The following is a 23,351-nucleotide window of genomic DNA, read 5'->3' on the forward strand; positions in this document are numbered from 1 at the left end:
GCGTCTTTTTTCAGGCCATTTTATTTCCCAAACATGAGGAAAACCAACAAAACAAATCCTCAGCCCTTGCTCAGGGATTTCCTCCCTTGCCTCTCAGTCCCTCCTGTTTCAGGGCCTTTGGCAGGATTCTTCTGTGCTCCTCTGACAGAGCATCACCTCCCAGGGTGTTTCGCCCAGCACGTTCCCACTGCCTCCTGTTCTGTGAGCATCCCCTGTCCTTACTGCCAGCCTGGCTGTCCAGAGCCCCAGGTGCTGCCCCACTCTTGATTGGCCATACTGGGAGCCCCTGTTGTAGCAAGGGGAGCTGGACCTGCTTCATTTGCAGAGCCAGCTACCCCGGGACAGGGGAATAGATGGGGAGGTAGCCACAGGGGGACAGAGGAAAGGAGTCTGAGCTTAGAGGAAGCAATTGAGGGAAAGGAGCCAGAAGAGAGTGATTTTGAAGTTGATAGTGAGAGACGGTGCAAAGGCCTGGACGGTGTGTGCACCCCCACCCCATTTGGGGAGCCTAGCCACCTGCCCCGCCTCTTTAGCCCCAGGCCCCATCCCCACTCTGCCCCTTCTACGCTCTCGCAGGCTGTCCCACCCCTACCCCGGTACACTTCTGGGCTGCCTACAAACCCCCAGCCATATTTCGGACACATGATTTCCTCATCCATGGACTACATGTAACTTAAATGGACTCCCCCTCCCCCCAGTCATTTCATTGTTTCTAGGTGGATGATTACACCGGAGTTGCAGGAAGACACTGTAAGGTTCTTCTTTTTAACATCCCAGCACATTTTGGCAAGAGTGAGCGAGTTCCTAGTAAAACTTAAAGCTGAAAAGTTTGTTTCACTGTTTGCTTCCCCCTCGCCATGTTGAATTCCAGATGGGGTGGGAGGGCACCAAGATGCTGGCGTGCAAACCGCCATTAGCAATACATGCAGCTAGCCTACTCGTGTCGTTAAACTGGAAATCCCTTCCTTTCGTATATTAATAGCTATAGACATGGAGCCAGAAACTTACCCGGCGCCGGGGCGAGTTCTGCCTCTCCCATATCTGCCGCGGGTTCCCCAGCAGGCTGCTCCTGTGCCCCAGAACGTGCTGCTGTGGCAGCAAAGCCTCCTCAGGGACCGGTGTCATCTCCAGAGTCACGTCAGTGGCCTGATCTAGCCACTGCTGCCTCCGATGCTGATTCTGGGGTCAGCAAGTCTCCAGCTGTCACCACTGACAGCTCCATGCTCGGTGTGGTACCCAGCACTGAGTGACTGAGGCCAAAAGGGACCATGCTGATCATCTGGTCCCGCGGTTCTCCAACTGTGGGTTGGGACCCCAAAATGGGTCGTGACTCCATTTTAATGGAGTTGCCAGGGCTGGCATTAGACTTGCTGAGGCCTGGGGCTGAAGCCCGAGCCCCACCACCTGGGGCTGAAGGTGGTGGGGCTAAGGCTGGGGCTAAGGTCATAGGCCCCCTGCTTGGGGCTAAAGCTCTTGGCTTCTGCTTTGGCTCCCCCACCCTGAGCAGTGGGGCTCAGGCCTCAGTCCCCCCTCCTGGGGTTGTGTAGTAATTTTTCTTGTCAGAAGGGGGTTGCAATGTTTGAGACCCCCTGATCTAGTCTGACCTCCTGCACATGGCAGGCCCCAGAACCTCACCCACCCACCTTTGGCTGAGTTACCTAACTCCTCAAATCTTGATTTAAGTTACAGAGAATCCACCATTTACTCTGCTTCAAACCACTAAGTGTCCCACACTGCAAAGGAAGGTGAAATCTCCCCAAGGTCTCTGCCAGTCTGACCTGGGGGAAAATTCCTTCCTAACCCCAAATATAGCCATCAGTTAGACGCTGAGCATGTGGGCGAGACCCACTAACCAGACAGGTAGGAAAGAATTTACTGTAGTTACGCTGAGCCCTCCCCATCCAGTGCCCCACCTCTGGTTATTGGAAACACTTGCTAACAGCAGTCACAAATGAGCCATAGGCCATTGCAGGCAATCTCCATACACTTATCAAGCTCAGTCTTGAAACAACTTAGGTTTTTTTCCCCTATTACTCTCCTTGGAAGGCTGTTCCAGAACTTCACTCCTCTGATGGTTAGAAACCATCGTCTAACGTCAAGCCTTAACTCCTTGATGACCAGTTGACATCCATTTGTTTTGGGCCAACATTGCCCTTTAACTTAACTCCTCTCCCTCCCCGGTGGTTAACCCTCTGATGAATTAATAGAGACCAATCAGATCTCCCCTCAGCGTTTGTTTGATTAAGTTAAACAAGCCAAGCTCAAGTCTCCTCTCATAAGATAGGTTCTCCATTCCTCTCCTCACCAGCAAAGTCCGAGTTGAGCTTACCTCAACTGCAGGTTTTTCCTCATAGTTGTGTTTATCTTAGTTAGTTGTAGTAGTTTAGTTTTTAAAAAAATTGTTGTAAGGACCATTGTCCTTTCAGGTTTCTCTGTGGAGAAATTTAGATGGCTGGAAAGTTATGCCCAGCTCTCCCAATTTTAAACATTGCCTTTTGCGTGGGGAGGTTATCCCGGTGATGGATGGGCATCCCCAGTATGTTCGTTGCCTCGGGAAGTCACACAGCCACAAAAAGTGTAATTTTCACCTGGCCTTAAAATCCAGAGCCAGAAAGAACCGGGAGATTAAACTGTGCAACCTAATGATGGACAGCTCCCTCTGTCTGGCTTCTGACCCGGTCCAGGGGACCATCTGCCCCCCACGTACACCAGTCTTGGAGCAAGTCAGCCGCTTCAACCATTTCAGCACAACACTCTCCTAGAGCTTCGAAGAGGAAGACTCAAGGATCCTCTCAAAAAGACTTTAGGAAACGGAGCTCAGGTTCCCCCGATAGGGAATGTACTTCAGGGAAACCCTGGTGGCTGAGTGAGACAACTGCTTCAGCGCCTGCCAGTTCCTGACTTGGTTCCCACAAGGCTGCAGCTTCCTCCGGTGCTGTGAGCTCCAGGAAACGCAAAGATTCTAAGGGTTCCAGCTCAGGAAGATCTTTGGTTGTCTCCATTGGGGGATCAGGGCGACAAAGGAGAAGTCTGCCTCTTCTAAGTCGGTACTGGTAGAATCAACCAGGCCCTTGGTACCTAACCTTTTGGTATCGCTGAAAACCAGGCTAACTGCTAGTGAACATTCCTGGAAATGCAAAAAGCCTACAATATTGTCTGCTTCTCTGTCACAATCACTGCTGCTCAGGCTGCCTCCTCAGTACTGCCACCTCGGTACTGCAGGAGTTTAGCTTTTCACAGGGCCTTCTGGCAGCAGAGATGCCTGACTCGCCTTTGGTACTGATCCATTTCGGTACCGAGGTCTCCGGACATTCACCAATGGAATCACCACATTCTTCTACCGGTGTGCCACCTCCACAAAGTGACATGGACGGTGATGATGATGATGATGATGGGGATTTCTCATCAGTCTCCCACATTTCAGTTAAGGGCTCTCCTCTTTGCTATCAGAGGAGTATTTTTCTGGAGAAGTCTAGGGAGACGGAACATATTCATGAAACATAAGAACATAAGAACGGCCGTACTGGGTCAGACCAAAGGTCCATCTAGCCCAGTATCTGTCTACCGACAGTGGCCAATGCCAGGTGCCCCAGAGGGAGTGAACTTAACAGGCAATGATCAAGTGATCTCTCTCCTGCCATCCATCTCCATCCTCTGATGAACAGAGGCTAGGGACACCATTCTTTACCCTTCCTGGCTAATAGCCATTTATGGACTTAGCCACCATGAATTTATCCAGTTCCCTTTTAAACATTGTTATAGTCCCAGCCTTCACAACCTCCTCAGGTAAGGAGTTCCACAAGTTGACTGTGTGCTGTGAAACATTCAGGTTCCATTCTAGTGATGGGGGCACCCAAGAGTGCTCCTACCTATGGCATCTTGTACCTCTGGCACTCTTGGGTGCTCCCACCTATGACGTATGGGCCCCCTGATTGGCCATTCTGGGATCCATGGGCAGCATACCAGTACCATCAAGTTTATAAAGAAAGGAAACATCTTGATTTAATTAGTGCACATCATATTTGTCTGCAGTACTGACGTTTAGAATCACCAGCTACCAGGCGTTCCCATGATGAGATATACTCATACCACAAGTCAAATATCCTACCCCAGTTTGAGGCCTCAACTTACTGCTTATGTGCCTTACAGGATCTCCCTTTGAGCCAGTTCCCTTCTTGACTTATCAATGAAAATGGCATTTCTGCTCGAAGAGTTGGGTAGATAAGGGATCTGATGGCATACCCTCCACCCCCTTCACAATATTTTTTAAGGACAAGGTCACATTGCATCCACATCCCAAATTCTTACTGAAGATGTCATCAGATTTCCACATTAACCAGTCTACTCATCTTCCAGTTTTCTTTCCTAAACCACACCTGAATGAGGAGGATGTATTGTGTACCCTTGATGTCAAAAGGACATTAGCCTTTCCCTTGGACAGGACTAAGCCATTAGAAAATTTCCCAGATTGTTCTTGTTGGTTGTGGGCAGATCTAACGGATCTCCAATTCCCAAGCAAAGACTCTCTAGATGGATCTCTGACTGCATTACCTTTTGTTATCAGTCACCTGATCTCCAGTCTCCTCCTAGAGTATTCACTTGTTCAGCAAGATCTTTCTCTACTTCAGTAGCCTCTCTTAAGAACATTTCCATTGCTGAAATATATAGAGCTGCAATTTAGACCCCTCTCCCACATACCTTTTTGGAATATTATGCAATAATTTATGAGTCAGCTTCTGATGCTGTGTTTGGCTCTGCTTTTCAGTCTTCAGTTTTGGACTCAACTCTGAAGACCCCACCCCCTTAGAGGGTACTGCTTAGTAGCCACCTGAAGTGGAGCACTCAGAGCAGTGGTTCTCAGCCCCAGCCCGTGGGCTGCTTGTGGCCCAATCAGCACACAGCTGCGGCCCATGTGACAGCCTAAGGGCCATACAGATAGAATATATATTGTGTGAATGAGGCCCACGTAACACACAGAGAGCTGCATATGCAGCCCACAATGGTATATAAGTTGAGAACCACTGACCTATAGGGACACTATTTGAAGGAGAGACCACTCCTATGCAGTAACCGTAGTTTTTCAAGATATGTGTCCCTATGGATACTCCACTGCCTGATCTCCTTCCTCCCTGCTTCAGAGTTCTCTGCTAGGGAGCTCACCTGCACAGCTCCATATAGCCAGACTGGGGCTGGGGGCAGTGCACGAGGCGGGATGCATGTGCTGGTTGAACAGGCACTGCTCCCTAGAACCTCGTGAAGTGGAGCACCCGTAGAGACACACATCTCAAAGAACTACAATCAGTGCACAGGTTGAGTAACTTCTCCTCCTTCTATTCCTTGTAGGCGTTCTGCTTTCTCCTAATAACCTGGTTGAGATGCTTGTTCATCTAGTTTGATCTGCAACCTTTCCCGACGAGTTTTTCCCCCTTTCTTGGGGTGCAGGCTCCAAATAGTTTCTGCAACTTTGACTTAAAGTCATTCCTCCTCCACGTTCAGATCCTGGAGTTCTTCAGTCCAGCCCACTTCCCCAACTCATTCCCTTACGTTTTTCAAGGTTGCTCTTTTGAAATCAAGGCCCCTAGTTACAGACTTATTTTTGTTTATCCTTCCATTTAGTTTGAAGTAAATTAACTCATGGTCACTTGAACCAAGGTTGTCCTCTACAACCAGCTTTTCTATGAGGTCCCTGCTAGTTACTAATATTAAATCTAAAATGGCATCCCCTCATGTTGGTTCAGTGGCTATTTGGTGAAGAAATCTGTCAGCTATCACCTCCAGGAATATCTGGGCCCTATCATTATTAGTAGCACTTGTCCTCTGATCTAAATCTGGGAAATTAACATCTCCTATCACACAATCCCTAGTAGTATTCATTTCATTAAAAATATTAAAGAGGTCTCTATCCATATCCCAAGCAGATCTGTGGGGTCTGTAGCAGACCCTAAGCACTGTCCCAGTGGAGCCTTTGTTACCTTTCTCCCTCAAAGTGATTGACCCAAACAGATTCAGTTTTATCCATTTCATCACTTCTAACTTGTTTACACTCTACCACATCATTAATATACCATGCTACTCCTCCATCCTTACCTTTATTTCTGTCTTTCCTGAACAGGACATACCCTTCAATCCCCACATTCCTGTTATGAGTACTATTCCACCATGTTTCCATGACCCCGATGATACCTGGTTTCAATTCCTGCATCAGTAATTCTAGTTCCTCCATTGTGTTACCCAGGCTCCTGGCATTGGTGTACAGACATCGTAGTTGCTTCTGCTTGGTTTCACCTAGATTCCTCACCCAATTAGGTATGGTCATTTTACTGCCCATATTGCCTACCTGACTGTTACAGTCATTGGTATTGGGACTAACTTTCCTCTTCATGTCCATTCTCATGCTCTCTGTTGTTTCTTTCTCCATTGCTGTGATTCTCTTTTACTTGAGTTCCCTCCCACTTAGTATTCGAATTAGGCGTGGAGGTTACATGAGCATTTCCAAATTGTCTCCCCCAAGTTCCTAGTTTAAAATTCTTTTGATCAGTTGTGCCAACTTTCATGCCAGAAATCTATTTCCCTCCCTACTCAGGTGCAATCCATCCCATGAGAGCAGTCCTCTGTCCGTGAATGCTCCCAGTGGACAAACATCCCAAATCCCTCCTATAGCACCACTGCCTGAGCCATCTGTTGATCATCATAATCTTTGCTCTCCCCAGCTAGGGACAGGCAGAATCCCACTGAAGATCACCCAAGCCTCCATTTCTTTAAGCATCTTCCCCAGGCTGGCGTATTCTCCCAGCGACACTCTAGCAGTATCATTTGTTCTCACATGAAGGACAATGGGTTGATTCTTTCCCATTCCCATTAGGATCTTCTTCAGCCTCAGGTCCACATCCTATATCTTAGCACATCCCTCTGTGCTCCAGATCAGCTCTGGTGACAGGCCTGTCTGTCCTTCTTAGTAGGGAGTCCTCAGTCATATAGTTGGTGCAATTCTCCAGCCTTCCCCCTTCTGTTCTGGCTGCAAGTGCTCTTGTCTTCTGTTCTCTCTTGCGATCATCTGCGGGTCATCCGTGTACAGGTAGCTGCTCTTCTTTTCTTCCTTGACTTTCCACCTTCTGTCACTGCTTGCCATGTCCCCTCATCTTCCAGCACAGCCAACCTGTTCCTCAGCTCTATTTCTCCTTCTCCAGCCGGTCTTTCCTCTGCCTTGTTCTCATAGTCACGTGCTTCCCCTGGCCACTTTCTTCACCCAGCAGTCTCCCCTCACAGGTCTCTGGTCCAGCTTGCATCTTCCAATCTTGAGGTTTCCCTTCAGCCTCCTCTCTCCTTTCCTCCACCTTCTGCTCAAATCCCCTTCAAAACTCAACCATAGTGTATAGCTGTGTCTCTTTTCTTCCATCAGCTCTAACAGGCGGCACCTCATACCTGCTCCAGGCTAATGTACATCCCACAGCATGCACATCCAGTCATCTTGTCTCGTCCATTCTCTGGGTCACTCTCACATAGCCTTCCCGTCAAGAAGCAAACAAACAAACCACCAAACACACCCTCCCATTACAAATTCCCACCCAGTTTTCAGGCCATTTCAGCCCTGTGCCACTGGCTGGCTGGCTGGCTCACCCATGTTAGGCCAGGGAAGGCTAAGCCTCCCCAAACAGCCAGCCATGGTCCCACCCATGCTCTGCCTCCAGCTCTTTCCCCATGGCCCCAGCCCAGGCTGCTCCTCTTCCCAGAAGCATGTGGGGGCTGGGGCTAGGGCAGGCCTGCTGGTGGCCCAGGACTCAGAGTGGCTGCGGCTGGTGCTTGGGCCAGCCAGGGCTGGGGCTACCTCGTGCTCTGGGGCTAGATCTGCCCGGCCTCCAGCGCTCAGGCCACCTGGTGCTTTGGAACTGGCTGCAATCAGGTGGGCTGGCCTGAGGTTGGGAGCACTCAGGCAGGGCGGCCTGGGGCTGGGGTGGGGTGGCTGGTGGCCTGGGCAGGTCGGCAGACTTGAGACTCATGGCGGCTGAGACAGGGCTCCTCTGACCACAGTGGGGGGCTTAGGGCTCTGGCAGGGGAGGGGCGTGAACTCAGGAGGAAGGAGCAGAGCCAGGAACTAGCCTCCCCAAATGGGCGGTTTACGTGCCGCCTATGTTGGCTGCCTTTATAGGCCTGTGTCCAGTCAAGGTTCAGGTGTGCGTCTCTCACAACACACTGCGCCCTGCCAGACTTTGCTTGCTCGCTGGTTTGTTGTCAGTTTGCAAACACTCTCAAGAGTTCACTCACTGCCCCTTAGCACCAGGGGCTTGCCTGCCTTCTCCTCTCACATTGCTCCATTCAGCCTCCCCTGTTTTCAGCGCTGTCGCCGCCCCCAGTCAAACTCCTCAGAGCAGGATGATGATGATTTCCAAGAGGTGCAGTTGTCATCCCTGGCTTTCCGGGAGTCATGCCTGAGCCACCTAATCCTCTCTCTGCACTGGTCACCTGTCTGGTGCATCCTCAACGCTGCCAGCTCCTTCGCGGTTAGCTGGTACGCTGGGTCATTCCTGGAATTCTTGTTCAAGTTGAACAGTTTGCTGCGCCTCGCCCCAGAGATTCACCAAAATCTGGCTGTGTCCCCCCTGCACCCAGGAAGCAGGGCATTTGGTCAGTGGCCATTGCAAATGCAGAACCATTGGTGGTGGGTGGGGCCCCTGTTCGGGGAGGCTAGTCCCCAGATCCGCCCCTTCCTCCCACCTCCCCTGCTGTGTCTAGAGCCCCAAGCCCCCTACCATTCACGCAGCCAAAGCCCTGAGACCCCCTGCCCCTCCGTGGTGGCCAGAGCCATGAGCCCCTCTGCCCGGAGGAGCCTTGGGCCAGCTGGAGCCCCTTCCCCCACAGTTGCACCTCCCCAGACCCCAAGCTGCCCTGCGGGAAAAGCTCTTGTTTCGTCTCTCTCTTCCAAAAGAAGAACCTGAGTGTTTGCTATCATAGAATCAGGGAGATTACTGGTGAACCCAGGAAGCTGAATAGCAGATAGCACCTCCCTTGGCCACCCTGGAACCTGCATGAGGCATAATAAGCAAAAACGTCCCCCACCTAACCTGCAACCGGTGGCTGCGGCTGCGCCACCACCCATATGCAGAACATTCCCTGTGTTTGCAGCTCAGTAGTCAGAATAAAATGGAAGGGTTAAATGCCGAGCTATTGTACTTGAGCGAGGGAAGGTTGCTTCCATTTCCTGGGAGTTTATTGGCTGCCTTTGGGAGAGAGAGGCCACAGGACAGTCTGTCTTTTGCTGGGAATAACACAGTGAAGTCAGGGACTTGTTCAGCCTGGAGATACCCTGGTCAGAAGGAAGAGAGACACGTGTCTTCACCCGAAGGAGGTGACGGCCAGGGAAGCCAGAAGCCTGTGAGAGGGGGCGGGGGGTCCCTTGTTGGACCGCTGAGGGGAAATCATAGAAACATAGAATATCAGGGCTGGAAGGGAACTCAGGAGGTCATCTAGTCCAACCCCCTGCTCAAAGCAGGACCAATTCCCAACTAAATCATCCCAGCCAGGGCTTTGTCAAGCCTGACCTTAAAAACCTCTAAAGAAGGCGATTCCACCACCTCCCTAGGTAACCCATTCCAGTGCTTCACCACTCTCTGAGTGCAGAAGTTTTTCCTAATATCCAGCCTAAACCTCCCCCACTGCAACTTGAGACCATTACTCCTTGTTCTGTCATCTGGTACCACTAAGAACAGTCTAGATCCATCCTCTTTGGAACCCGCTTTCAGGTAGTTGAAAACAGCTATCAAATCCCTCCTCATTCTTCTCTTCCGAAGACTAAACAATCCCAGTTCCCTCAGCTTCTCCTCATAAGTCATGTGCTCCAGCCCCCTTATCATTTTTGTTGCCCTCTGCTGGACTCTTCCCAATTTTTCCACATCCTTCTTGTAGTGTGGGGCCCAAAACTGGACACAGTACTCCAGATGAGGCCTCACCAATGTCGAATAGAGAGGAATGATCACATCCCTCGATCTGCTGGCAATGCCTCTACTTATACAGCCCAAAATGCCATTAGCCTTCTTGGCAACAAAGGCACACTGTTGACTCATATCCAGCTTCTCGTCCACTGTAACCCCTAGGTCCTTTTCTGCAGAACTGCTTCCTAGCTATTCGGTCCCTAGTCTGTAACAGTGAATGGGATTCTTCCATTCTAAGTGCAGGAGTCTGCACTTGTCCTTGTTGGTCCAGTCCTCTAATTTGTCTAGGTCCCTCTGTATCCTATCCCTACCCTCCAGCATATCTACCACTCCTCCCAGTTTAGTGTCATCTGCAAACTTGCTGAGGGTGCAGTCCATGCCATCCTCCAGATCATTAATGAAGATATTGAACAAAACCGGCCCCAGGATCGATGCTTGGGGCACTCTACTTGATACCGGCTGCCAACTAGACATGGAGCCATTGATCACGAGCCCAACGATCTAGCCAGCTTTCTATCCACCTTATAGTCCAATCATCCAGCCCATACTTCTTTAACTTGCTGGCAAGAATACTGTGGGAGATCATATCAAAAGCTTTGCTAAAGTCAAGGAATAACACACCCACTGCTTTCCCCTCATCCAAAGACCCAGTTATCTCCTCATAGAAGGCAGTTAGGTTAGTCAGGCATGACTTGCCCTTGGTGAATCCACACTGACTGTTCTTGATCACTTTCCTCTCCTCTAAGTGCTTCAGAATTGATTTCTTGAGGACCTGCTCCATGATTTTTCCAGGGACTGAGGTGAGGCTGACTGGCCTGTAGTTCCCCGGATCCTCCTCCTTCCCTTGTTTAAAGATGGGCACTACATTAACCTTTTTCCAGGCATTCGGGACCTCCCCTGATGGCCATGAGTTTTCAAAGATAATGGCCAATGGCTCTGCAATCACATCCGCCAACTCCTTTAGCACCCTTGGATGCAGCGCATACGGCCCCGTGGACTTGCGCTCGTCCAGCTTTTCTAAATAGTCCCAAACCACTTCTTTCTCCACAGAGGGCTGGTCACCTTCTCCCCATACTGTGCTGCCCAGTGCAGCAGTCTGGGAGCTGACCTGGTTTGTGAAGACAGAGGCAAAAAACTCATTGAGTACATTAGCTTTTTCCACATCCTCTGTCACTAGGTTGCTTTCCTCATTCAGTAAGGGGCCCACACTTTCCTTGACTTTCTTCTTGTTGCTAACATACCTGAAGAAACCCTTCTTGTTACTCTTAACATCTCTTGCTAGCTGCAACTCCAAGTGTGATTTGGCCTTCCTGATTTCACTCCTGCATGCCTGAGCAATATTTTTATACTTCTCCCTGGTCATTAGTCCAATCTTCCACTTCTTGTAAGCTTCTTTTTTCCGTTTAAGATCAGCAAGGATTTCATTGTTAAGCCAAGCTTGTCGCCTGCCATATTTACTATTCTTCCTACACATCGGGATGTTTTTTCCCTGCAACCTCAATAAGGATTCTTTAAAATACAGCCAGCTGTCCTGGACTCCTTTCCCCCTCATGTTATTTTCCCAGGGGATCCTGCCCATCAACTCCCTGAGAGAGTCAGAGTCTGCTTTTCTGAAGTCCAGGGGCATATTCTGCTGCTCTCCTTTCTTCCTTGTGTCAGGATCCTGAACTCGACCATGTCATGGTCACTGCCTCCCAGGTTCTCATCCACTTTTGCTTCCTCTACTATTTCTTCTCAGTTTGTGAGCAGCAGGTCAAGAAGAACTCTGCCCCTAGCTGGTTCCTCCAGCACTTGCACCAGGTAATTGTCCCCTACACTTTCCAAAAACTTCCTGGATTGTCTGTGCACTGCTGTATTGCTCTCCCAGCAGATATCAGGGTGATTAAAGTCTCCCATGAGAACCAGGGCCTGCGATCTAGTAACTTCTGTTAGTTGCCTGAAGAAAGCCTCGTCCACCTCATCTCCCTGGTCTGGTGGTCTATAGCAGACTCCCACTATGACATCACCCTTGTTGCTCACACTTAAACTTAATCCAGAGCCTCAGGTTTTTCTGCAGGCTCATACCGGAGCTCTGAGCTATCATACTGCTCTCTTACATACAGTGCAACTCCCCCACCTTTTCTACCCTGCCTGTCCTTCCTGAACAGTTTATATCCATCCTTTACAGTACTCCAGTCATGTGAGTTATCCCACCAAGTCTCTGTTATTCCAATCACATCATACATCCTTGACTGTGCCAGGACTTCCAGTTCTCCCTGCTTGTTTCCCATGCTTCTTGCATTTGTGTATAGGCACTTAAGATAACGCGCTGATTTTCCTGCTTTCTCGCTCTGAGACAGGAGTCCTCCCCTCTTGCACTCTCCTTCTCGTGCTTCCTCCCAGTATCCCATTTCCCCACTTACCTCAGGGCTTTGGTCTCCTTCCCCCAGTGAACCTAGTTTAAAGCCCTCCTCACTAGGTTAGCCAGCCTGCTTGCGAAGATGGTCTTCCCTCTCTCCGTTAGGTGGAGCCTGTCTCTGCCTAGCACTCCTCCTTCTTGGAACACCATCCTGTGGTCGAAGAATCCAAAGCCTTCTCTCCGACACCACCTGCGTAGCCATTCGTTGACTTCCACAATTCGACGATCCCTACCTAGGCCTTTTCCCTGCACAGGGAGGATGGACGAGAACACCACTTGTGCCTCAAACTCCTTTATCCTTCTTCCCAGAGCCACATAGTCTGCAGTGATCCGCTCAAGGTCATTCTTGGCAGTATCATTGGTGCCCACATGGAGAAGCAGGAAGGGGTAGCGATCCGAGGGCTTGATGAGTCTCGGCAGTCTCTCTGTCACATTGTGAATCCTAGCTCCTGGCAAGCAGCAGACCTCTCGGTTTTCTCGGTCAGGGCGGCAGATAGATGACTCAGTCCCCCCGAGGAGGGAGTCCCCAACCACTACCACCCTCCTCCTTCTCTTGGGAGCGGTGGTCGTGGAACCCCCATCCCCTGGACAGTGCATCTCGTGCCTTCCAATTGGTGGAGTCTCCTTTGGCTCCTTTCTCTCAGATGTACAATCTACTCCACTCTCCGCATTAGTATCTGTGGAAAGAACATGAAAACGGTTGCTCATCTGTATCTCCATTGCTGGTACATGGACGCTCCTCTTTCTTCTTCTGGAGGACACATGCTGCCAAATTTCTTCATCGTCCCTCTCTCCTCTCTGCACAGCTTGCTCCGATTCTTTAGGACGTTGTGCCCGTAGAAGCATATCCTGACGTCTGTCCAGGAAATCTTCATTTTCTCGTATGCAACGCAGGGTCGATACTTGTTGCTCCATACCTTGAACTTTATCTTCCAATATGGAGACCAGCTTGCAATTTGTACAGACAGAGTCTCTTCTGTCCTGTGGAAGAAAGACAAACATGGCACAACCTGTGCAGGTTACAACAGCTGAATGCTCACCTTCCATAATTTCTTGCTTCTAAGAGCTTCCTCAGCTGTTGCAGCAAATCACAGAAGCCTGCGAGATGAAAGCCTCAGTGAGCTCTCCCCAGGCGAACTCCCAGGCAAAATCCCTCTGTTAGCCTCTGCTGTTCGCCGCTCACTGCCTTTCTATAGCAGTCAGGCCCACTCAGGGCCCACCTGGAACAAAGCTCTCCCAATTCACACTTTTAAAACAAACAAGCAAACAATCAAGCACACAGTCAAACTGACAAACTGGCCCCTGCAACAGACACTCAGATACTCACCAACACAGCCCCCCTAATGCAGCACTTAGCGTACCTTCTCACGGACAGATCCCAGGCAAAGTCCCTCTGTTAGCCTCTGCTGTTCGCTGCTCAGCTGGTTCGCTGCTGACTGCCTTTTTGTAGCAGTCAGGCCCACTCAATGCAACCTGGAACAAAGCTCTCCCAATTCACACTGTTCAAACAAACAAGCAAACAATGAAGGTTTTCCTGAACCATGACACCTTGCTCTGAAGTATGTGGCACTGGCCAGAAACTGAACTAATGGGACAGTTGGTTTGATCTGATATGCCACTTCCTGCTTTCCTCTGTCACTAGCGTGAAATCTGTGTGACGTGCCTCAATCGTCACTCCAAAGTTTGTCCGGCTCCCTGGATTTAGTCAAACAAGCCCAGCACCCAAAGAGCAACAAACCGTCTGATCGGACTGAGGGAAGCAGAGTGTAATAACGGAGGTGGGGTAGGGGACAGCGAGCTTAAAATGAATGAAAGGAAGTAGAATGGCCACATGGTGGCAGAACAGGGTAGAGGAGAGCTGATGGTTGCTGTACTGTAGAGACCAGCATCTATCACTCCATAATAGTTACACATCCCTGAGCTTTCAGCTTTACCCATCCAAACAGGATGCAAGACCCCAATGTTCATCCCCGGTGTAATGTCTCTGAAGTTAATGGCGTAGCACCAGGAGTCCCTGAGGCCTGGTCTGCACCAGAACAGTTACTCTGGTGTAACTAAGGCAGGGAGAAGTGTGACTTTTTTAACCGGTATAGTTATACGTATCCAAGCCTTAGTCGGATGCAGTTGTGCCCGTAGAAAGGCGACTTATATTGATGTAACTTATTTAGCTTCCTGAACCAGAATAAACGGCACTGCTGTAAGGACTGTTATACTGTGTATATGTGCATGCATGTGGGTGTTGGGGTGTGTATGGGTGCAGGTGTGCATGGGGTGTGTGCATGGGGACAGTTGCGCATGTGGGGATGTCGGGATGGGAGTATGTGGCGGGGTGCATGTCTGGATGGGGTGTGCATGTGTCAGTGTTGGGGTGTGCACATGGCTACAGGTGTGTGCGTGTGGGTGTCAGGGTGTGTATGGATGGGTAGGAGTGTGTGCATGGATATGGGTGTGTGTGCACGTGAATGTTGGGATGTGTGTGCACAGGTGTGTGCACATGGCTATCAGGGTATGTGGGGGAGTACTGGTGTGCATGCTCGGGTGTCGAGTGTGTGCATGTGGGGGTGTTGGGGTGTCAGGGGTTACACGTGGGTGTGGGTATGCGTTGTGGTGTGGGGGATACAGGTGAACATGCATGTTTGTTGGTGCCAGTGTAGAGGTGTACATGGGTGGGTGTCCACGTGTGGGGGGTACAAGCATAGATGCATGACAGGATATGTGAGGCATACAGGTGTACATGTATGCATGTTGGGGCATGTGTGTTGGTACAGGCACACGTGCTGATGTTGGGGCATGTGGGGGTGCAGTGAGACGCACCTCCTTGTCAGTACAGGCATACACCCATGGATTTCAGGGTGGGCGTAGGTACATGTACATGCATACATAGAATCACAGAACTGGAAGGGACCTCGAGAGGTCTCTAGTCCAGTCCCCTGCACTCATGGCAGGACTAAGGATTATCTAGACCATCCCTGACAGGTGTTTGTCCAACCTGCTCTTAAAAATCCCCAGTGATGGAGATTCCACAACCTCCGTAGGCAATTTATTCCAGTGCTTAACCACCCTGACAGTTAGGAAGATTTTCCTAATGTCCAACCTAAACTGACCTTGCTGCAATTTAAGCCCATTGCTTCTTGTCCTGTCCTCAGAGGTTAAGAACAATTTTTCTCCCTCCTCCTTGTAACAACCATTTATGTACTTGAAAACTGTTATCATGTCCCCTCTCAGTCTTCTCTTCTCCAGACTAAACAAACGCAATTTTTTCAACCTTCCCTCATAGCTCATGTTTTCTAGACCTTTAATCATTTTTGCTTCTCTTCTTTGGACTTTCTCCAATTTGTCCACATCTTTCCTGAAATGTGGCGCCCAGAACTGGACACAATACTCCAGCGGAGGCCTAATCAGCACAGCGTAGAGTGGAAGAATTACTCCTTGTGTCTTACTTACAACTCTCCTGCTGGTGCATCCCAGAATGCTGTTCACTTTTTTTGGAACAGTGTTACACTATTGACTCATATGTAGCTTGTGGTCCACCATGACCCCCAGATCTCTTTCTGCACTACTCCTTCCTAGGCAGTCATTTCCAATTTTGTGCATGTGCAGCTGATTGTTCCTTCCTAAGTGGAGTACTTTGCATTTGTCCTTAGTGAATTGCATCCCATTTACTTCAGACCATTTCTCCAGTTTGTCCAGATCATTTTGAATTATAATCCTATCCTCCAAAGCACTTGCAACCCTTCCCAGCTTGGTATGGTCTGGAAACTTTATAAGTGTACTCTCTATGCCATTATCTAAATAATTGATGAAGATGTTGAACAGAATAGAACCCACAACAGATCCCTATGGGACCCCACTCGTTATGGCCTTCCAGCATGACTATGAACCACTGATAACTACTCTCCGGGAGCAGTTTTCCAACCAGTTGTTCATTCAACTTATAGTAGTTCCCTCTAGGTTGTATTTCCCTAATTTGTTGATGAGAAAGTCATGTGAGACAGTATCAAAAGCCTTACTATGTATGGAGGTACAGATGTACATATGTGCATGTCATGGTGTGTGTATGGGTGCAGGTGCAGATGCACAGGTGTCAGGTGTGCGTAGGTATTGGTGGGCACATAGGGTTGTTGGGGTATGCGTAGGTACAGGCATACATGTATGGGTGTTGGAGGGTATGGGGTTATAGGCGTATGTGTGTGCATGTCAGGGTGTGTAGGTACAGGCACACATGCCTACATGTTGAGGGGTGCGTAAGTATGGGTGTACATGCACAGATATCAGAGGGTGTGTAAGTACAGGTGCACACGTGTGTGTAAGTACAGGCATAGACATGCAGATGTCAGGATGTGCACGTAGGTACAGGCGCACATGCCTGCCTGTCGGCTGTACCTAGGTGCAGGCGCACACACGTGGATGTGGGGATACATAGACGAGTGCACACTGAGGTGGGTGGGGTACAGGCGTACACACGGGTGTCGGGGTGTGCGTAGGTACAGGTGCACATGCACGCCTGTCGGCTGTACCTAGGTGCAAGCGCACACACGTGGGTGTGGGGGTACATAGACAAGTGCACACTGAGGTGGGTGGGGTACAGGTGCCCACACGTGGCTGTGGGGGTACAGACATAGACGAGTGCACACTGAGGTGGGTGGGGTACAGGCGCACACACGTGGCTGTGGAGGTACATAGACGAGTGCACACTGAGGTGGGTGGGATACAGGCGTACACACGAGTGTCGGGGTGTGCGTAGGTACAGGTGCACATGCACGCCTGTCGGCTGTACCTAGGTGCAGGCGCACACACGTGGGTGTGGGGGTACATAGACAAGTGCACACTGAGGTGGGTGGGGTACAGGCGCCCACACGTGGCTGTGGGGGTACAGACATAGACGAGTGCACACTGAGATGGGTGGGGTACAGGCGCACACACGTGGCTGTGGGGGTTCATAGACGAGTGCACACTGAGGTGGGTGGGGTACAGGCGTACACACAAGTGTCGGGGTGTGCGTAGGTACAGGTGCACATGCACGCCTGTCGGCTGTACCTAGGTGCAGGCGCACACACGTGGGTGTGGGGGTACATAGACGAGTGCACACTGAGGTGGGTGGGGTACAGGCGTACATACGGGTGTCGGGGTGTGCGTAGGTACAGGCGCACATGCATGCCTGTCGGCTGTACCTAGGTGCAGGCGCACACACGTGGGTGTGGGGGCACATAGACGAGTGCACACTGAGGTGGGTGGGGTACAGGCACCCACACGTGGCTGTGGGGGTACAGACATAGACGAGTGCACACTGAGATGGGTGGGGTACAGGCGCACACACGTGGCTGTGGGGGTTCATAGACGAGTGCACACTGAGGTGGGTGGGGTACAGGCGCAAACACGTGGGTGTGGGGGTACATAGACGAGTGCACACTGAGGTGGGTGGGGTACAGGCGCCCACACGTGGCTGTGGGGGTACAGACACAGACGAGTGCACACTGAGGTGGGTGGGGTACAGGCGTACACACGGGTGTCGGGGTGTGTGTAGGTACAGGTGCACAAGCATGCCTGTAGGCTGTACCTAGGTGCAAGCACACACACGTGGGTGTGGGGGTACATAGACGAGTGCACACTGAGGTGAGTGGGGTACAGGCGTACACACGGGTGTCGGGGTGTGCGTAGGTACAGGCGCACATGCATGCCTGTCGGCTGTACCCAGGTGCAAGCGCACACACGTGGGTGTGGGGGTACAGACATAGACGAGTGCACACTGAGGTGGGTGGGGTACAGGCGCAAACACGTGGGTGTGGGGGTACATAGACGAGTGCACACTGAGGTGGGTGGGGTACAGGCGCCCACACGTGGCTGTGGGGGTACAGACACAGACGAGTGCACACTGAGGTGGGTGGGGTACAGGCGTACACACGGGTGTCGGGGTGTGCATAGGTACAGGCACCCACACCCCTTGCTTTAATTCCAGGTAAAGCAGCCGTTCATCCTACCGAAGCCCGGCCCTGGGTCCCACAGTCTGAGCCTCGCCCGCCTGCTCCAGGCCAGGTCCTGCACCCAGCCCAGGCCGGCCCCTGCCCTCCCAGCGGCTGCTACAGCACCCACCCCCGGGCAGCAGGCGAATCCCGCTCCCAGGGCTCAAGGGCTGGGGCGGGCCCCAGGCCCCAGAGGAAGCAGGGTTCGGTGTGGGGGCGGGGCCCAGGGCTAGGGAGGCGGGGCTCAGGCCGGGGGCGGGGCCGGGAGGCGGGGCTCGGGGTAGGGAGGCGGGGCTCAGGCTGGGGGCGGGGCTCATGGCCCGAGAGGAGGCAGGGTTCGGTGTGGAGGCGGGGCTAGGACAGAGTAGCGGGGCCCGGGAGGCGGGGCTCGGGGTCGGGAGGCGGGGCTCGGGCCGGGGGCGGGGCTCAGGGTCCGAGAGGAGGCAGGGCTCGGTGTGGAGGCGGGGCTAGGACAGAGTAGCGGGGGCCGGGAGGCGGGGCTCGGGGTCGGGAGGCGGGGCTCGGGCCGGGGGCGGGGCTCAGGGCCCGAGAGGAGGCCGGGCTCGGTGTGGGGGCGGGGCTAGGGCCTGGAGGCGGGGCTAGGGCAGGGGGCGGGGCTGGCGCTGCTGTGTGCCGCGCGGTGACTCGCCCTGGGAGCCGCCGCCGCTTCGTAGTAAACAGCCGGGCCGCGGGGCCGCGGGAGCTGATGTCCGGCCGCGGCGCGTTCCCGCTCAGCCCGCTGACCCCCGCCCCCGGGGCCGCGCCGCCCCCTGCAGCCCCGGGACCCGGCCTCATGCGGGGCGCCAGCCCGGCCGGAGCGGGGGCCGCCGGGTACCGGCCCATGGGGCCCGCCGTCGTCCAGTACCAGGTGAGGGGCGGCCGGAGGAGCGCGCTGGGCTGGGGTTTGGGGGAGGGCAGTGTGGGGGGACTGTGTGTGGGGGGCACTAGGGGGCGTGTGGGGGGCACTGGGGTGTGTTGTTTGGGGGGGCAGTGTGGGGGATCTGTGGGGAAGCACTAGGGGGTATGTGGGGGGCTGAGGGAGGGCACTGGGATGTGTGGTTTGGGGGGCTGGGGTTTGGGGGAGGGCAGTGTGGGGGGACTGTGTGGGGGGCACTAGGGGGCGGGGGCTGGGCACTGGGGTGTGTGGTTTGGGGGGCTGGGGTTTGAGAGAGGGCAGTGTGGGGGGACTGTGGGGAAGCACTGGGTGTGGGGGGGCTGAGGGAGGGCACTGGGGTGTGTGGTTTGGGGGGCTGGGGTTTGAGAGAGGGCAGTGTGGGGGAACTGTGGGGAAGCACTAGGGGGTATGTGGGGGGCTGAGGGAGGGCACTGGGATGTGTGGTTTGGGGGGCTGGGGTTTGAGAGAGGGCAGTGTGGGGGAACTGTGGGGAAGCACTAGGGGGTATGTGGGGGGCTGAGGGAGGGCACTGGGGTGTGTGGTTTGCGGGGTTGGGGTTTGAGAGAGGGCAGTGTGGGGGAACTGTGGGGAAGCACTAGGGGGTATGTGGGGGGCTGAGGGAGGGCACTGGGGTGTGTGGTTTGGGGGGCTGGGGTTTGAGAGAGGGCAGTGTGGGGGATCTGTGGGGAAGCACTGGGTGTGGGGGGGCTGAGGGAGGGCACTGGGGTGTGTGGTTTGGGGGGCTGGGGTTTGGGGGAGGCCATTGTGAAGGACTGAGGGAGGGCACTGGGGGAAGTTGGGCTGGAGGTGGGCGGGGGGCTGGGAGAGGGCACTGAAGGACCCGTGTGTTGGAGGGGGGCTGGTGGAGGGCACTGTGGGAGCCCGGGTGTGGGGAGAGGAGCTGTGTGTAGCCCGGGACTGTGTGTGGGTAGGAGGGCACTGGGTAGCGGATGGCCGTGGGGGAGGGGAGTGACTGTGTGTGTTTGGGGGGAGGGCACTGGGGGAACTAGAGGTTGTGGGAAGAGTACTGCGAGGGGGGACTTTTGTGTTGGGGAGACTCCTGGGGAGGGACCACTGGAAGGTGCCATGTGGTGCTGGACAGGAGGAGGAGGAGGAGGAAGGTGGCAGCCCCAGGAAGCCCCCATTTCTCCCTTGCCATGGGTGAGCTAGGTTACACTGGGTCATGGCAGCAAAGTCTGCATTCAAAAAAAATGTGTCCCGCTTGTCGTGCCAGGCACAGATGGAAAAACCTGCTCATGGGCTCAGCTTCTGCCTGTGCATCCAGCAGCAGCCAGGGTCTAATTAAAAGACAGTGTGCAGCAGTAACCCGGGATCAAGTGGGCAATGGTTACACTACGTTAATTCCAGCTCCTCCGCTCTGGCTCTTATTCCACAACGTAATTTGGAAGAAATAAGGAAAGAGTCTAAGATGTCAACTGATGAAGAATCTGTAACTTTGCTAATTGGGTCCTGAGGCTTGGAGATCTTGCCCTATGGATGGATTTACCATGGGGCTGGATGTGATCATTCCATTTACTAGTTTAAAAAGAAATGGCTGTAGCTGTCCAACTTATGGACACCCTGTTCTCTGAAGCAGTGGGGAACTTGGGAGAGGTATGTGGCTTCCCCCCACCCCCGCCACTCATGGTATTGAGCTCATTCTTCACTTCCTGTTTCTGAATTCAGCCGAGATCATTTTCAGATGGCTCAGAGTGGGGTGTCTCCTGGTAGAAGCTGTCACTTGGGGGGTTGTTTTGTTTTGGAGAGGATGAAATGGAGGTGGGCTAGCCACTCCAGTACTGCCCCAGAGAGTTGGACAAGCTTGTACTCGGGTGGCTAGCCTCTAGTGCAGCATCCACACTGATACTTCTAGCCCATATCTGTGTACCTGGGCTGGGAGGCACACTTCCAGCTGCAGTGTAGATGTGTGCACTGAGGCTGTTCTGTGGAGGTGATAAAGCCTGTTGGCAGAGGGGTGGGGTGGAGAATGGGGTTGCTTTTCTTGGGTCTTGTAGGGGAATGTATGCATAATATCTGTGGGTAGCTGTAGTACTCAATAGGAATGTGCTAGAATTCAGCCATCTCTCCTCTTCTCTCCCCCAACCCTCCCCCCCCCCCAAATAAACCCAATTGCATCAAACAGCCCTTCCCGCATTGCCAGGTGCTGAGAGGAGGTAACACTTGTGGGCTTGATTTGGCTACGTGGCAGCCCACTTGCTGCCTCACTTCTTCTGAGGTGGTGAGTTGGATCATGGACGTGCAGTAGGCCAGCAAGCAGCCCCTCTGCGCGCAGCTTTGGATGTTAGAACCTGCTTTAGAAAATGTTGGCCTGAATTGCTTGGCTGAAGTTGGATGGCGAGTCAGTGGGAGAGCTGGGAACAGAATCCGGACTCCCTTCCCTATGTTTTAGTACAAGACTCTTCTTCCCCATACAGTTTCCAAAAAGTGCTATGGGATCTCTAACACATACCAGACTTGGCTCTCGGATTAACATCTCCTGCTTAGGACGGCAGCGATCACAGTGCAGGGTGATATCACAGGCTCTGTGTTGTCAACTGAGGATTTTATTCCATTGAAATTTTCTAGCGTGTGATCAGTGTGTTAAAGAAACTTTGTCCAGGTGCTGTTTCAGATTTGCCCCCTACGCAGCCTCTGTTTACACCTTCTTTTCCCTGGTTCTTGGTGGCTTTTGAAGTCCATGAAAAATGGTGTTAGCAGACGAACGCTGACTCACTTGTGGGGTTGCTGTGCAAACGCTGTCTGTGTCAGCAGCATAGGATAATGGTCTGGGTCGGCTGTAAACAGCCAACAGGAACTGCTGCACGTGACTCTGTCAGGAGCAGCCCTGAGATTCACTTGGGGTTTGTGCGATGGTCATTCTGTTTGTGTGAAAGCCAAACCATTCTGAAGATAGCTAAGTGTGAACAACCTCAGGCGACGATGGTGTTTCCTACTGAAGCTTCTCCAGTTCCCTTGTTTTCCGTTTCCCCTTTTGCAGAGGTCTCATGTAAGTCAATATTTTTGCGCATGCTTTGCAGGTATAACAGCTATGCCCAAATTTTAGATTTCCTGCATATAGTTTACCTGAAGGAAGTTGGACAGATAGTGGAAAATAATGGAAGGGGAAGGAGAAGTTTCCTGCTTAGTATCTGAAGCAGGGAATGGACACTGGTCTCTGGAGTGGAGCTGGCCAGCGAGCAGAGCTAGGGAAGTTTGGGAGTCAGTGAAACAATTCTGTGTGCTGTCTAGTGTTCTTTGTGAGGAGTGTAATATTATAACTGACACTCAGACTCTCTGCCCTCAGTGTGCAAAGCGGGTCGTGCTGCTAGGCTCTTGCATGCTGGTGTGATTCGCTCTGAGCAGGCTGAAAGGTTGGGTAAAGCTCTCTGCCAGTGTTTAAATGGAGGAGACCTGATTGGTTCTACAGTCTCCAACTAGCTCATCTTCCACTGCTCTGCTAGTCTCCACCTCCAGGTCACCAGCCCACCCCCATTTATATCCACGAATTAAAAAACAACTCATCCCCCAGCCTAGGAAATTTCCCTGTTGAAAACATCATTAACATAGAGTTAAGGCTGTTCACGTTATTCCCTCAAACACCAAAAAGCGAGGAAATCTCAAATCAAGGTAATATACAAAACTCTGAGCATTAACCCACTAGGGTCCCAACTCTTGACCACGCTAATATGCTGTATCATGCGCTTTCCATTCAATAGTATCATCCGCAGTGCTCCAATCCTAACATCTTCGCATACTGTACAACTTCTGTGTTCTGTCTGTCTGGTGTAGAGTGTGTGGAGATGCTAAGATGGTGTCATTAAACTAGTCAATAAAGACCCACATCTTAAATTTGTGGAAGGTGCCATAGGGCAGGACAGAGGTATGTTGACAAGGGTTTGTTGAGATTTAGGGCTGGGGTAACAAGGGGTGCTGTGGGTCATGGTTGGGATGCATTAATAGCGACTACATACTTGTCTGCACGCTGTCTGACAGTAGCCAATACTATCAGCCCTTGGCTTTCATGACTGCTCCTCACTGGAGCCTCACAGCACTGGATCAGAGGGGGGTGCGTGCCTTGCAGAGCTGCTGCCGTCTGTCCTGTGCATCTGGAGAATGCTGGTGTAGCCCTATGGACACAGATTCAGACCTGGGGTGCTTTGGTTTAGTTGGGG

At 52.3% G+C, this 23,351-nt stretch overlaps 1 protein-coding gene across 3 annotated transcripts in view; it reads left to right on the forward strand.

Annotated features, from left to right (window-relative positions):
• Positions 1-18,920: 18,920 nt before the first annotated feature.
• The window catches only part of SMARCD2 (SWI/SNF related, matrix associated, actin dependent regulator of chromatin, subfamily d, member 2), a 32,892-nt gene continuing 28,461 nt past the window's right edge, over positions 18,921-23,351 (forward strand). The window contains exon 1 of one of the 3 annotated variants that reach the window (XM_050934947.1): positions 18,921-19,152. In XM_050934947.1, the coding sequence (XP_050790904.1) occupies positions 18,991-19,152 (162 nt within the window). In that variant the 5' untranslated portion in view covers positions 18,921-18,990. Of the gene's footprint in view, positions 19,153-21,328; positions 21,419-21,448; positions 22,187-23,351 lie in introns of those variants that run through there. The other 2 variants (XM_050934946.1, XM_050934949.1) reach the window with 2 other exon arrangements.

The sequence above is a fragment of the Gopherus flavomarginatus genome, chromosome 25 (genome assembly GCF_025201925.1).
Source record: "Gopherus flavomarginatus isolate rGopFla2 chromosome 25, rGopFla2.mat.asm, whole genome shotgun sequence".
In the NCBI taxonomy this organism is placed as follows: domain Eukaryota; kingdom Metazoa; phylum Chordata; order Testudines; family Testudinidae; genus Gopherus; species Gopherus flavomarginatus.